The sequence below is a fragment of the Rana temporaria genome, chromosome 4 (genome assembly GCF_905171775.1).
Source record: "Rana temporaria chromosome 4, aRanTem1.1, whole genome shotgun sequence".
In the NCBI taxonomy this organism is placed as follows: domain Eukaryota; kingdom Metazoa; phylum Chordata; class Amphibia; order Anura; family Ranidae; genus Rana; species Rana temporaria.
In genome coordinates, this window is record NC_053492.1 from 276,833,741 (window position 1) to 276,850,386 (window position 16,646).

A 16,646-nucleotide genomic window follows, 5' to 3' on the forward strand; every position below is an offset into this window, starting at 1 on the left:
TCTACAATTCAGGGCTCTGCCGTTTGGCCTTTCTTCCCCCCCCCCCAGGATTTTCACAAAGGTGATGGCAGAAGCCTTAGAACCTCTGAAGCTGAGGGGGGTCTCGGTTGTTCCATATTTGGACGACCTCCTGTTTTTTGCAGATTCAAAAGATCAGCTGGTGACAAAGTGTCAGTCTCATCTCAAGTGCCTAGGGTGGCTATTGAATCTGGAGAAATCAAAACTAGACCCTGCACAGGTGACAAGGTTTCTCGGTTACACCATCAATTCAGTCCTCCAGAAGTTGTTTCTCCCTCAAGAAAAGATAGAGAAAATCAATGTCGCAGTGAGTCTGATCCACACGAATCTCTCCGTGTCTATACGGGCAGCCATGGCAGTTCTAGGCCAGCTCATGGCTTTGATTCCTGCCGTCCAATGGGCGAGATTACATCCCAGACCCCTACAGAGGAACATCATACAAGTGTGGTCTCACCAGGAATCGCTGGAAAACATTTCAAACCAACATCAAGAGTAAAACGGGCCCTCTGGTGGTGGAGGGATCCTTCCAATCTGTTGAATGGTCTCTCATTGGTCCTCCCTTTAGACAGGCGTCTGACAACAGCCGCAAGTTCTTGGGGATGGGGAGCTCACCTAGACGGGCAAACCGCACAAGGGTCTTGGTCCAAAGTGGAGGCAAGGAGGTCATCAAATTGGCGAGAGCTAAAAGCCATTTTTATGGGTCTCCTGGTTTTTCAACAGATGCTGAAGGGTCGTCATGTACAAGTCTTGTCAGATAACACAACAGCAGTAGCCTATGTGACAAAACAAGGCGGGACCAGGAGCCAAGGTCTGATGGAATTAGCAAACCAGTTGTTGTCATGGGCGGAGCTAAATGTGACTTCTTTGTCAGCAATTCACATAAAAGGGTCCCAAAACCTGCTAGCAGACCTTCTGAGCAGAAGGAGAGTAATAGAAGAAGAATGGAGTCTGAATCAGGAGATATTCAACATGATCTCCAAGGAATGGGGGCATCCTCAAGTGGACCTTTTTGCCAGCCTACAAAACGCAAAGGTCCAAGAGTTATTTTCTCTCCACGGAGGAGACCAAGCGATAGGCATAGATGCTCTAGCCCATCCATGGGATTACTACGCTTTTCCCCCCTTTTCCCTAATCCCGTTAGTTTTAAGGAGATTCAGGGAAGAAAAAAACAACCTCATTCTGATTACTCCCTTTTGGCCAAAAAGGCATTGGTTTGCAACCGTATTGAATCTGGCTGTAAAAACCTCCATGGAAGTTTACCGTCCAGGAAGGACCTTCTAACACAGGGCTCAGTGTGTCATCCAGAAACAGACAGGTTACACCTAAGCGCTTGGTTTCTAAAGAAGACATTCTAAAAAACAAAGGTTTGTCCGACAAAGTAGTAAGGACTCTACTGTCTAGCAGCAAGGAGGAAACTAGATCTATTTACCTAAAAGAATGGAAGAAATATAATTCTTGGTGTTCTTCAAAAGTTTTTCAAACCAAGAGTGTGGTTTCAGTTCTTGAATTTCTCCATGAGGGAATGGAAAAAGGACTTGCAGCCAGTACCTTAAAAACGCAGGTAGCGGCTCTTTCTGTTTATTTTGAAAAAACTGTCCAGAGAACCCTTGATTTTTATCTTTTTTAGGGCACTTGCACGAAACAGACCAGTGACCCCCAAAAGTTTTCCTAGTTGGGACTTATCAGTTGTTTTACAAGGATTAACGGGAGCTCCATTTGAACCTTTAGAAGATACTACTTTGAAAAATGTAATTCTCAAAACCAGTTTTTTTAGTGGCCATTACTTCAGCAAGAAGAGTTGGTGAGCTCCAAGCTCTGGCCATTACTGAACCTTTTCTAAGAATATTTTCAGACCGAGTGATCCTTCAGACGGATCCCGCCTTTCTTCCAAAAGTGTCATCAAATTTCCATCGGTCGCAGGAAATGGTTTTACTCACTTTTTCTTCAAATCCTTCTAACGCTGGAGAAGAAGCGTTTCACACCTTAGATGTGAAAAGGTGTCTGTTGCAGTTTCTTTCAGTCACTAGAGAATTCAGAAAATCAAATGCTCTTTTCATAACATTTTCAGGTCCACGGAAGGGGGAAAAAGCGCCCAAAAGTACGCTAGGAAGATCGCCTAAACTCGCAATTACAGAAGCCTATAAAGCCAAAGGAGTGTTGCCTCCCTCAGGCATCGTTGCACACTCAACAAGATCAACTGCAGTCTCCTGGGCCGAAAGGGCCGGTGCTACACCAGAGCAGATTTGCAAGGCTGCCTGGTCCAACAACTCAACGTTCCTCAGACACTATAGGTTGGACCTATTGTCTGCCGCAGATCAAGCCTTTGTCAGAAAGGTACTGCAGGCAGTAGTCCCACCCTAGGGTAAGTTACTTGTTTTATCCTCTCCAAGGTTGTCCTGAAAGGCGAGTTGAGAGACTTAATTAGACTTACCGGTGACAGTATTTCTAAGAGCCTTTCAGGACAACCGCTATTTCCCTCCCTAAATGTATGTTAAAGTAATAGTTATAAGTCTATCATGGTGTTGTGGTTTTCTGTGCTTTATCTTCCAGAGAGTCAGACCACAATAACTGAGGCCATGGTGGAAGAGGAGGGTTTTATAGATCAGCATGTGTTTCCTAATTAAGAGGTGGAGCTGCGCTCTCTCCAAGGTTGGCCTGAAAGGCTCTTAGAAATACTGTCACCGGTAAGTCTAACTAAGTCTTTTTCCCCCAAGAGATGCTTTCCATTCAATGAAGACCCAGAGGTGCTTTGGAAAAAAGTTCCTAAATTGGACACGGCCTTTTCCCAAGTTTCAAGATCAACCGACTTGGCATTCAAACACCTGGAAATATTAAAAGATCCCATGGACATAAGGTAGGATCAAAAGCTTAAAAAGGCTTTGCAGTCTATCATGGGCAATCTCAAACCGGCTATGGCTACTACCTGCGTTTCTAGAAACATGGCATTCTGGCTAAATCCGCTAAAAGCCCACATTATGGCGCATTCACCCAAGAAAGAGATACTTGACTCTTTCTCAGCCCTAGCAGCAGCTGTGCCTTACATTGCGGACATGTCTGCAGAATCAATAAGGATGTCAGCATGATCCACAGCCTTACCTAATTCAGCCAGGAGAGCCGTATGGCTAAAGATCTGGCAGATGCAGCATCCAAAAGTAAATTGTGTAGGATCCCATTTATGGGAGAGCTCTTATTTGGTCCTGATCTAGATTCAGTGCTAGATAGGACAGCTGATAAAAAATAAACTTTTCCTGTTAAAAAGCAGCCAGTTAAGCGGCTTTTTAGACCTAAAAAAAACTCAGGAACAAGGCAATAAGCCCCAAGAGAAGAGAAGGAATTGGTCAGCACAAAGGGGCAACGGCAGTGGGAATGTCGTTTTTTCCATTCTCCTGCACCAACCAATACATCGCAATGACTTGTCATTGCCAGTGGAAGGATGGCTTCAGAAATGCCTTCCTCACTGAGCAAGCCTGACAGAAAACCCATTCTAGACATGCTGGCCCAGGGATACAAAATAGTTATCAGATCTTCCTCCAGAAAGATACTTTGCAACAAACCTGTCAAGGGACACAACAAAAGCCCTAGCCATGAAGAACCTGTTAGTGGATCTGATGCAACAGTGGGTTGTGATTCAGGTATCTCCCAGAGGAACGTCATCAGGGTTTCTATTCCCATATTATCATGGTAAAGAAACCATTGGGAACCATTTGTCTCATTCTGGACTTAAAACCTTTAAACAGGTCAGTTCGATACAGGAGATTCTGCATGGATTCCAGTCAGAAATCTCTTAACCAAGGGATGCTTCATGGCATCAATCGATTTAAGAAATGCATACCTGCATGTGCCTATAGCCTCTCAGTCTCAAAAGTTCCACAGGCTGACAGTAAATATGGGGAAGGATGTGCTGCATCTACAATTCATGGCCCTCCCTTTTAGTCTTTCGTCCGTCCCACAAATTTTTAAAAAAATTATGGCGGAAGCTTTTGTTTCTCTCAGTCTGCAGGGAATTGTGATAATCCCTTATCTGGATGACCTCCTCTCCTTTGCCCCTATCAGAGAAAAATTTCAAGTAGACCTGGCCAAGGCCCGCAGTTCTTTGCAAGCCTTGGGCTGGATTGTGAACCTTCAAAAATCGAATTTCAATCCAGCTCAGCAAGTTCAGTTTCTAGTTTATCAAATAGATTCTTTAGAACAAAGGATTTTTCTTCCAGAAGAAAAGAAAAACAAGGTCATGAATGTAGCAGCCATGCTACAAACAAACCAGGAGGTATCAATCAGGTTAGGTCAGCCCTGGGAACATTGACTTCGACAATTCCGGCCATTCAATGGGTGAGGCTCCATTTCAGGTCCCTCCAGAGTTTTCTCATAAAGGTTTGGGATCACAGCCGAGAAACCTCAGACAGACATAAACGGAGACAGTGACTCACTAGGGATGGGACGCCTTAGCACATCCCTGTAACTTTCAACTGGGCTATGCCCCATCCCCCTTTTCAGCTAATTCTACTGGTATTGGGGAAAAATACAAAAGGAAAACATGTTAGTAATTCTGATTACTCTGTTCTGGCTGAAAAAAGCCTGGTTTTCCACCATTCTACAAATGACAGTCAAACCATTCTGGAAGCTTCCTTTCAGACAGAACTTGCTACTTCAAGGCCACCCGGATATAGCCAGACTAAGCCTCACTGCCTTGTATCTGAGGAGCAGCTGTTAAGGAACAAAGGATGGTCAGAACCACTAGTATCCACTTTATTCACCAGTAGAAAGAAAGTAACCTAGAGAGATTTATGATAGTTTTTGGAGAGTCTACAACTTTTGGTGGTGTTCGTCAAACTGAACCGTAGAGCAGTGGTCATCAACCCTGTCCTCAGGGCCCACTAACCGGCCAGGTTTGCAAGATAACTGAAATGCATCACAGGTGATATAATTTGCTGCTCAGGGATTGCAGTATTCTAGTATGCATCTCTCTAAGGTAATACATAAAATCTGACCTGTTGGTGGGCCCTGAGGACAGGGTTGATGACCACTGCCATAGAGGACATTGGGGGTTGTTTACGGAAGGCAAATCCACTTTGCACTACAAGGGGAAAGTTCACTTGAAATTGCACTGAACATGCACTTGGAAGTGCAGTTCCTGTAAATCTGAAGGGAAGATCTGAAATGAGGGGAAGCTCTGCTGATTTTATTCAATCATGTGCAAGCTAAAATGCTGTTTTATTTTCCTTGCATGTCCCCCTCAGATCTACAGCGACTGCACTTCTGAGTGCTATTTCAAGTGCAATTTGCACGTGTAGTGCAAAGTGGATTTACCTCTAATAAATAAACCCCCATTGTGTCAGTTTTGGAATTTCTACAAAATGGCACAGACCAAGTCTTGAGATTAGCAGTCTTAAAGTGCAAGTGGCTGCCCTGGGAGTATACCTAGAAAGACAAATTTCTTCAGTTCCTTTGGTTACGAGATTCTTTAAGGCACTTTACTAGGTCCAGACCAGCTCCTACTAAACATCTTCCTAAATGGGACCTGTCAGTTTTGCGAGCCTTCACAAAAGATCCTTTTGAACCGCTGGACAATTTCTTTAAGGAATTTAACTCTCAAAATGATATTCTTAGTTGCGGTTACGTCTGCAAGAAGAATCGGTGAACTACTCTATCAGTAAAATAACATTTTTTTTGTTAATTTACCCATACAGGATTGTACTTAAAACAGATCTGGGGTTTTTGTCAATGGTAGTGTCAGTTCATAACAGGTCACAGGAAATCATCCTGCCAACTTTTTGTTAAAATCTTTCTGGAAAAAATTTGAATTTATTCCATAACTTGGATGTGAGAAATTCTATTACGTTACTTGGAAGATCTACGGACTCTTCATTTGTTCTTTTTTTTTCTGGCAACAGAAAGGGCTGCCAAGCATCAATTGGGTCAATTGCTAAATGGCTAAAATCAGCTATTTCAGAAGCTTATTCCCAGATGGGTTTGTCTCCCCCACCAGCAATATGAGTACACTCTACTAGAGCTCTGGCCACTACATAGGCAGAAAAAGCTGGTGCCACCCCAGATCAAATTTGTAAGGTGGCTACGTGGTCAAGTTGCCTATCGTTTGTCCATCATTACAGACTGAATCTTTTGTCAGCCGGTGATCAGGCATTTGGCAGAAAGGTCCTGCAGGCTGTTGTCCCCTCCCTAGTTGGTAATTTCCGATTATCCTCTCCGATGCTGTCCTGAAAGACATTTAGGAAAAATACAAGTTAGACTCACTGGTAACTTGTTTTCCAAGAGTCTTTAAGGACAGCAATCACCTGCCTTTTTTTGTTTGTTTATGCTGTGACTAACCATATTCTGATTATGTGTTTCAGCTTGGAACGGAGGAACTCTGCTACGACTGACAAGCAGTGGGGATAAGCCTCCTTTTAAAGTTTGTTTGGAGTTGGCATTTCCTGTTTTCCTAGTGGGTGGAGCCACTCTCTCAGGTGCTGTCCTGAAAGACTGGAAAACAAGTTACCGGTAAATCTAACTTGAATTTTCAATACACCATGTGGGTGCTGTGAAATCGGCTTCCTTTTCACTGGTATTCTAATCACCTTTTTTCTTTTGTATGAATAAATATATACTGCAGGGTTAGCATATTGCTACAGTTTTAAACATCTTTATTAGCAGTAAAAACTGACAGGGATTCCAATTCTTCTCTTCTGTATCTATCCCACTGGATATTACATGAGAAAAAATAATGCATGGTTTTATGAGATAAATACTGCACATTTCGATGAAATACCTAATGTAGCAGTGTTTTTTGGTGAATTGCAAAAACATTTTTGAAAAAACGCTATGAGGCTTTTATTCCCACCAATTTTAAAAAGGAAAACGCCACAATTTTAATTAACTTTAACCAGTTTCAAATTATTATGCATAACATAGGTTGTTTTTTTTTTTTTTTTTTTTTGAGAGATGCTCATTCACGTGATGTTGTCTAGATGCCTAAAGTTCATTAATATTACTCACATTGGTATTATAGAATGTACTTCTTGATGTAATTGTAAATCTTCTAGGTAAATGGGACATAAATCTAATAACCAAGCACTTCATAGTATAACTTACCCTGAATTCAACTCCAAAGCATGCTTTTGTGTTACTATATAAAACATTTTGTCTATAAATTATCACGCTGACCAAACTATTGTAATGAATTTACATGAACAAACATGCGTACACCCAGGCTATGTACCCCTGATTGAGAATGAATAACCTAACCATAAAGGTATTCCAGCTCCAGCATTCTAGAGTCTTACTCTTTAATGTACAAATACTGTGCGTATGCATGTGTGCATATAATATAACATATATGTCCCTTCTGCCCTGTTTTTTTATTTTCACCATCTCGTTTTTTAAAAATGATTCACTTAAGCATAAAAATTAAGTTATTTTCAGTACAGCAGAATTGTCAAATTCTGTCTTCAAAGACATTAACGATCCATTTGTAATTATAGCAACCTCAAAAAAGTAAGGTATAAACTATTTAATGCCATTTCCTCTCGTTTACATAACAAACATACATGTTGAGTGTCAAATTTAGAAGTCATTATACGGTAGTTGTTTGCCATCTTCCCTTTTTAACCAATTCAGCCCCGAACCATTTTGCTGGTCAATGACCGGGCCACTTTTTGCAATTCGGCACTGCTTCACTTAAACTGACAATTGCGCGGTTGTAAATAAACCCAAACCCAAACAAAATTGGCGTCCTTTTTTTCCCACAAATAGAGCTGTCTTTTGGTGGTATTTGATCACCTCTGCGGTTTTTATTTTTTGCGCTATAAACAAAAATAGAGCGACAATTATGAAAAAAAATGAATATTTTTAACTTTTTGCTGTAATAAATATCCCCCAAAAATGTATATAAAAAAAGTTTTTCTCAGTTTAGGCCGATACGTATTCTTCTTCATATTTTTCGTAAAAAAATTGCAATAAGAGTTTGATTGGTTTGCGCAAAAATTATAGCGTCTACAAAATAGGAGATAGTTGTATGGCATTTTTTATTAATATTTTTTTTTTACTAGTAATGGCAGCGAACGGCGATTTTTATCGGTACCGCAACCTTATGGCGGACACATTTAGACCCTTTTGACACATTTTTGGGACCATTGGCATTTTTATAGCGATCCGTGCTATAAAAATGCATTGATTACTGTAAAACTGGCAGGGAAGGGGTTAACACTAGGGGCGAGGAAGGGGTTAATTATGTTCCCTAGGTGTGTTCTAACTGAAGGGGGGGTGGGACTGACTAGGGGAAATGACTGATCGCTGTTCATACATTGTATGAACAGACGAACAGTCATTTCTCCCCCTGACAGGACCGGGAGCACACACAGCTCTCGGTTCTCGCTCTGTAACGAGCGATCGCAGGTGCCCGGTGGTGATTGCGCCCACCGGGAACGTGAGTCGGCACCAGGGGAGGGCGCGCGCAATTGGCTGGAATGCGAAATTACGTATAGCTACGTGATTTCGCGCAGCCGAGCCGACCTGCCACCTTTATAACTTTATAACTGCGGCGGTTGGTCGGCTAGGGGTTAACAGTTCTCCTTAATATTTATAAAGTTGTTATATACCTTAAAATCCAATGAATAAAAACTTTGATTTTCTTGCTTATTTTTTCTTTTGAATCGTTTTTATTTCTCTTATTCATCCCTTTTTCATTTTGCTCTCCAAATGGTTTTGTTTCTTACATTTATGTCTTTATTTTGCATTATATTTCTTTCTCTTTTGTTGCTTGTCTCTAATGTGATCTCACTCTCTTAGTTGTATTAATTTCTCCCTTTATAATCTGTGTCTCTTACATTCTTTTTTTTTTTCTTTTGTCTTATATTTATTTTCTTTCATTTACATTTACTTTCTTACCATCTTGAATTGTATTTTTTTATGTCCCCCGTTCTTTTCATTTCTCTATGTTCCTTTCCTTCTCTTTCCTTCTTTATTTTGTCAAGTAAAACATTTTGTTTTATCATTGTCTATAGAAAATTTGAACAGCACTGTAGAAATTGCAGATATAAATGGTTCCAGTCCAGAGAATGTATTGGTTGACAAGACACTGTCTGCAGTTTACAACTCACATCAAGTTTGGCATTACCCAGGTATGAAAGTAGAGCAAGAAATGAGATTCGCAACATCAGCTTTCAGTAAATTGTCCAAATAAATAGCAATATAGTGCACATAGCTACTTTTAGGTCTGCTACAACAGTTTTATAAGATTAAACCTGCATGCTACTAACTGGTAACTGTTTCTTTTATTTTTATATTCTAAACTCTCTATTTCTCTCCAGCTCTTAGCAGTTATTTTATCAATTTACACATGACACAAATTAAGTAGTGTACTAGCTAAATTTAATGATTTATGTTGTATTTACTACCAAAACTTAGTTGCAACATTTTCAGAATGTGTAGTGGCAAAAAGAAGGGTTGCAAAAGTTGTAGGCACTATTCATCTCATCTTTGGCATTCTCACTGCCTTATTAACTAAGCCCAAATGTTTCCTGCTTTTATGTTCATTTATGTACAAAATAAATACATATATATTGTATTGGGATGATAACATTATGCTGAATATTTGTCCATTACAAAAAATGCATCTCTGAGTTGAAAGGTTTGGATTTGTAAAGATCGGCAATCAAAAGGTGTCTTTTTCTATAAATGCAAAATGTAGATTAACATTGCTGATTTATTTTAAATGCCTTGCTATAATACTCATCTCACATGGATACTGCTAAAAACCTGCCTGTGATAAGTGTGCAGTGAGAAAAAAAAAATCATGACATGAATGCAGGAGGAATTTTTAGAAAGGGGTTAGCTTTAAAACAACATGTGTATCTTAGGACACCGTCTTTTTATAATGAATGTCATTACAAAAAATACAACAAAAATAGTCTTTGCGCTAGAAATGTCCAATCCAAACTGATCAAGGAATCCCTTAGGCCAGTGGTTCTCAACCTGGGGTCGGGACCCCCTCGGGGGTCGAATTATGATTTTCCAGGGGTCACCAAATCCTGGGCTGTTCCTGAAGCCCGCACTGCTCTCCTATCCTTTTTGCAGCCGCCCAGCAGGGCTGCCCATGGAGCCTGTGGCTGCCCAGCCAGGCTGCTCCTGGAGCCCACGGCCACCCAGTCAGCCACTTCACAGGCGGCCATTCAGTTTGTGGCATGGCTGGAGGGCAGAGACTAGAGGTAAGCTGACTGGTGAGGAATATGAAGTGGGAGGGGCTGGAGTAGACCATATCTCCTGATTTCGGCATAGGTGTCACTGCTACGAGACACCACAAATTTAGAGACTTTGTGAGTAACACTACCTGTTATTATAGTTTCCATTAAAAGTCCCCACTACAGTTCTCAGATCAGCAGATGACCTTGATCAAGAGCACCCAAGTTGGCTGATCAGAACTCTCCCTAGCATTGCCACTCATCCCATTCCCACCAAGAAGAAGGAATAAAAAAAGGGGGAATACCTGGAAGAGAGAGGAAAAGAGGGGAAGGAACAAAGAAAAATGGAGAGAAAGAAAAGAACAAGAAAGACAGCTAGAGAGGGAGATGGGGGGGGGGGGGCACAAGAAATTAGGATAGAGAGAGATAAAAGGGAAAGAATGGAGAACAAAAAGAAAGGGTGGTACATTCTAAAATGTACCATAAGGGGTTTTAATACTATACGAGTGGAAGGGACTCAGGGAGCACTAAATGTCCGTGGGTTAGGGGCGCAAATTTCTTGTCTTGCCTTGGATGCTGACAACTCACGCTACAAATTTTTTTTTTGCTGTTAGGGGTCCCCACAACTTGGAAATTTTAATCAAGGGGTCACGGCACTAGAATGGTTGAGAACCACTGCCTTAGGCCCTGTACACACGATCAGTCCATCCGATGAAAACGGACTGAAGGCTGATGGTCTAATGTGCCTACACACCATCAGTTCAAAATCCGATCGAGTCCAACGCGGTGACGTAAAACACAACGACGTGCTGAAAAAAAACGAAGTTCAATGCTTCCAAGCATGCGTCGACTTGATTCTGAGCATGTGTAGGGTTTTGAACCGATGCTTTTGCGTACAAATTATCGGTTCTGACCGATCGGTCATCAGTCCGATTTTAAAGCAAGTTCTAAAACTTTGGACTGAAGGACAAAAGTCTGATGGGCCATACACACGGTAGGTTTGGACTGATGAAACTGAACCTCAGTCGGTTTTCATCAGTTTGGACTGATCGTGTGTACAGGGCCTTAATGAGAATGCTTAATATGAAACAATCTGGCCAGCATCATGCTCTTTGCAGCTCAGTGTTCAACGGGAAATTAATGGCTGTCTTTTATTGGATATAAAATCTATACATATACAAGTGAAGGTGAATAAACGGCGTCAAACCGTTCCTCCAATAGCGAGCCTTAATGAGGGATAGGGATAAGCCGAACACCACCCATGCAAAAAATTTGTTTGAACACGCAAACACCATTCAAATCTATGGGACACGAACATGAAAAATCAAAAGTGCGAATTTTAAAGGTTAATATGCAAGTTATTGTCCTAAAAAGTATTTGGGGAAACATGCGCTACTTTACATGCATCCTATAGACACCCCCAGGTACGGAATTTAAAGGAATATTTCACTTTTATTGTTTCACTTTAAGCATTATTAACTGCTTGCCGACCTGCCGCCGCAGTTTTACGGCGGCAGGTCGGCTCTGCTGGGCGAGAACACGTAGCTATACGTCACCTCACCCAGCAGCCAATAGGAACGCGCGCGCCCCCTCTTGTCCCTGACTCCCGTGCACGTGCCCGGCGGGCGCGATTGCTTGTTACAGAGCGAGGACCGGGAGCTGTGTGTGTAAACACACAGCTCCCGGTCCTGTCAGGGGAGAAATGCCTGACCGTCTGTTCATACAATGTATGAACAGCGTTCAGTCATTTTCCCTAGTGAGGCCACCTCCCCTACAGTTAGAACACACCCAGGGAACATACTTAACTCCTTCCCCGCCCCCTAGAGTTAACCCCTTCCCTGCCAGTGGCATTTTTATAGTAATCCAAAGCATTTTTATAGCACTGATCGCTATAAAAATGCCAATGGTTCCAAAAATGTGTCAGAAGTGTCCGCCATAATGTCGCAGTACCGGAAAAAAAAAAACGCTGATCGCCGCCATTACTAGTAAAAAAAATATTAATAAAAATGCCACAAAACTACCCCCTATTTTGTAAACGCTATAACTTTTGCGCAAACCAATCAATAAACGCTTATTGCGATTTTTAATGAAAAATATGTAGAAGGATACGTATCGGCCTAAACTGAGGAAAAAAATTGTTTTTTTATATATTTTTGGGGGATATTTATTATGGTAAAAAGTAAAAAATATTTATTTTTTTCAAAATTGTCGCTCTATTTTTGTTTATAGCGCAAAAAATAAAAATCGCAGAGGTGATCAAATACCACCAAAAGAAATCTCTATTTGTGGGGAAAAAAGGATGGCAATTTTTGTTTGGGAGCCACGTAGCACGACCGCGCAATTGTCAGTTAAAGCGACGCAGTGCCGAATCGCAAAAAGTGCTCTGGTCTTTGAACAGCAATATGGTCCGGGGCTGAAGTGGTTAAAATCACTGCTCCCAAAAAAACTGTCATTTTTAAAACTTTTTTTTTTTTTTGCATTGATACATGTCCCCTGGGGCAGGACCCAGGTCCCCAAACACTTTTTAGGACAATAACTTGAAAATTAACCTTTAAAATTGTCAGTTTAGAATTCTCCCATAGACTTTTACAGGGTGTTCCGCGGCCTTTCGAATTTGTCACGAACACCCCAAATTGTTTGCTGTTCGCCGAACTGGCAAACAGCCAATGTTCACGTCAAACTCACCAAGCAGCTGCCGACAGGCCACAAGTAAGAGCCACTAACTGACTGAAGAGACGGCCGGTCAGGACAGGGCTGTGGGGAGCCTACAACACTTGTCCTAGGGAGAGCTCTGGTAAAGCCAACTGATAGAGGACACTTTAGTTGCCAGGATAACATGTTTCAGGGGGGCGTGGCCTAAGGCCACATCCTCCGAAACATGTTATCCTGTCAACTAAAGCATCCTCTATCAGTTGGCTTTACCAGAGCTCTCCCTGGGACAAGTGTTCTAAGGGCCTTACAACCCTCTTCTGACCGGCCGTCTCTTCAGTCGGTGAACTGCTCACTCGCAGCCTGTTGGAAGCTGCTTGATGAGCCCTGTGTCTTTGGAGCCAGCCCATCCATCCAGCGGTCTTCTCACCTAGTCTGAAACACGGATGTGTCCTTCACCAAGGCAGTCTATTGGAGGAACGGTTTGCCGCTGTTTATTCACCTTCACTCAGTGGCGTCACTAGGGTTGGTGTCACCCGGTGTGGTAAAACATGGTGTCACCAACCTCCCCCTCCACCAACTATAGTCGCTCCTCATTATAGACCCCCCCTCCTTCAGAACGGACCCCCTTCCAAGTATAGTCCCCCCTCAATACAGACCCTCCCTCCATAAAGTATAGACCTCCTCAGTATAGACCCCCCACTTAGTACAGACCCCCCTCCCTCAGTATAGACCCCCGACTGAGTATAAACCCCTTCCATCAGTACAGACCCCCCTCAGTACAAACTACCCCTTCCCCCATCAGTACAGACCCCCCAGGACAAAATAACCCCCCTCTATTAGTACAGACCCCTCCCCCCAGGAAAAAGCACCCCCCTCCATTAGTACAGACCCCTCCCCCAGGACAACCCCCCCCCTCCATCAGTACACCCCCAGGACAAACTACCCCCCTTTATCAGTAGTACAGCCCCCCAGGACACACCACCCCCTCCATCAGTACACCCCACCAGGACAAACTATCCCCTTTATCAAGTAGTACAGCCCCCCAGGACAAACTACCCCCCTTATCAGTAGTACAGCCCCCCCAACTGTCATAACACCACGGAGGACAACCCCCCCCCTTTTGTAAGCTGACACCCCCTCCCCCTCTGCCCGTTACCGCACCAACTCGGGCGGCTCAGATACACGGAATACCCAGGCGGCAGCTGGAGAGGACAGTGTGCAGCAGCGGTGGAGAAAGGATCGTGACGGCCAGCAGCGAGAGACAGAAGAAAACACTTATGGTCGCTGCACTGGAGGTGGGTTTTCAGCTGAAGGAAAAAATATGTTTAAATCAGCAAGGGCTTTCCTCACCCTTGGGATGGTGTCACCCCTGTAGTGGGTGGCACCCGGGTACGGACCGCACCCCCCTAGCAACGCCTTTGCCTTCACTTTTGAGTGTATCGATTTTTATTATTTTATATCCAATACAAGACATTATTACACAGTGAGCCTGTGCGCTCATATTCCCCTTTGTTAATGAATGTCATTAAATGCACAAAATTGTATTTGTTAGTATGGAGGGAGGGGGTAAGGGATTGGGGGGCAAGCGTTGACAAAACAAAGCCCTAGTCCTTTAAATTCAATAGTCCATAAAGAATCTCTTTAAACTGCAGACTGTGATTTTCTTCCTCTCGTGCTTATGCCCTGTTAAAGTTGTGCTTTCACCTGATTTATTTGACCCTACTTATAAGAATGGTCAATTATCAGTTTAAATTTTACACTCCTCCAATTTACAGCATGAATCTTGTCGGGTCAAATATCCCGTACACTCCAAGTGATTCATTCTTCTCCAAAGTGCTCAGTATACCATGTGAAAAAACAAAACTATATGGCGCCTTATCCTTTATAAACATAAATTACTTCAGGTAAATACTACTCGCGTAAATAAAATTCACTGTGCTCTGATTCTATAGAGTGTACGGGATATTTAAACTGACACAAGATTTACAGTGAATATTGGAGTGTAGAGTTTAAAGTGATAATTGACCAAACTTGAAAGTAAGGTCAAATAAATCAGGTAAAAGTACAACTTTACTGGGGAATAAGCACAGGAGGAAGTATATCACAGATTGCAATTTAACCACTTAAGGACCGCTTAACGCCGATATACGTCGGCAGAATGGCACGGCTGTGCACAATCATGTACCTGTATGTGATTGTTAAATGCCCAGCCCAGCCACGGGTCATGGGCACGCGCCCGCGACTCGGTCCGAAGCTCCGTGACCGCGGCCCCAATCGCCGCCGGAGTCCCGCGATCGGTCCCCGGAGCTGAAGAACGGGGAGAGGTGTGTGTAAACACACCTTCCCCGTTCTTCACAGTGGCACTGTCATTGATCGTCTTGATCGGCGATCAATGACGTCACACGTCCAGCCCCATTCCCCTACAGTTAGAAACACATAACCCCTTCAGTGCCCCCTAGTGGTTAACTCCCAAACTGCAATTGTCATTTTCACAGTAAACAATGCATAATTATAGCATTTTTTGCTGTGAAATTGACAATGGTCCCAAAAATGTGTCAAAATTGTCCGATGTGTCGCATAATGTCGCAGTCACGAAAAAAATCACTGATCGCTGCTATTGGTAGTAAAAAAATATTTTTTTATAGAAATGCAATAAAACCATCCCCTATTTTGTAAACGCTATAAATTTTGCGCAAACCAATCGATAAACGCTTATTGCAATTTTTTTTTTTTTACCAAAAGTAGGTAGAATACGTATCGGCCTAAACTGAGGAAAAAAAATGTTTTTTTTTTATATATTTTTGGGGGATATTTATTATAGTAAAAAATATTGCATTTTTTTCAAGATTGTCGCTCTATTTTTGTTTATAGCGCAAAAGAATAAAACCGCAGAAGTGATCAAATACCACCAAAAGAAAGCTATATTTGTGGGAAAAAAAGGACGCCAATTTTGTTTGGGAGCCACGTCGCACGACCGCGCAATTGTCCGTTAAAGCGATGCAGTGCCGAATTGCAAAAAGGGGCCTGGTCCTTTACCTGCATTTTGGTCCGGGTCTTAAGTGGTTAAGGAAATTCTGTATGGACTATTGTATTTGAAGGACTTTTTGTGGGGAATAGTGCTACAGTGATAAAGTGATTGTAACAGCCCTTTCAGATAGCGTGGACACATCAAACTGATCAGCCTGCTCAGTGGTGTATTGGGAAAATATCCATTTGTCTGTTTTTGGCAGCCTGGATTGGATGCCAGCGGGTGTCAACAGATACATGTCCACTGGCATCTGCTGCTCCATCGAGAGCTATGGATAGTCCGATCGGGTTGACCTGAACAACTGACAGGTGGACTCGTTCAGTCCATCAGTGGGAAAGGGTCTTATAGGTGCACATTTGTATGGGAGTGTGTTTGAGGTTCTGGCAGCTGTTCACGAAAATAGGTCACCAAAACAAGACACCATTTAAAGAGGTTTTCAGACTCCTTACAGTTCACGAGATCTACATATTATTATAAAAATAAATGCCTAACCTACCATGACCCAGACAGAACTCTTAATTTACAGTAATAATTATGTCTCTTTTTATCAGCCAAGTATTACAGCACATAATATAAAGAAGTATTACAGCACGGGTTAAAACAATCCTGTACTATCTTATGTACCTTTAATATGTTACAATAGACACTGCTTTAATACATATTAATTACCCTTAAAAAAAGGGAAAAACACTGCGCTAAACAAAAAAGATTGATAAATATGTAAATGCTGCCAGTACCAAGAATTATAGATACAAATTCAAAAGATACGTTAAAGA

The 16,646-nt window shown here is 42.3% G+C and overlaps 1 protein-coding gene across 2 annotated transcripts in view; it reads left to right on the forward strand.

Annotated features, from left to right (window-relative positions):
- Positions 1-16,646, forward strand: part of LOC120937261 — a 235,604-nt gene that overhangs the window by 188,664 nt on the left and 30,294 nt on the right. The window contains exon 6 of one of the 2 annotated variants that reach the window (XM_040350324.1): positions 9,015-9,131. The exons of the other annotated variant lie outside the window; for it this stretch is intronic. Coding sequence (XP_040206258.1) covers positions 9,015-9,131 — 117 coding nt within the window. The remainder of the gene's footprint in view (positions 1-9,014; positions 9,132-16,646) is intronic. 2 annotated transcript variants of the gene reach the window in all.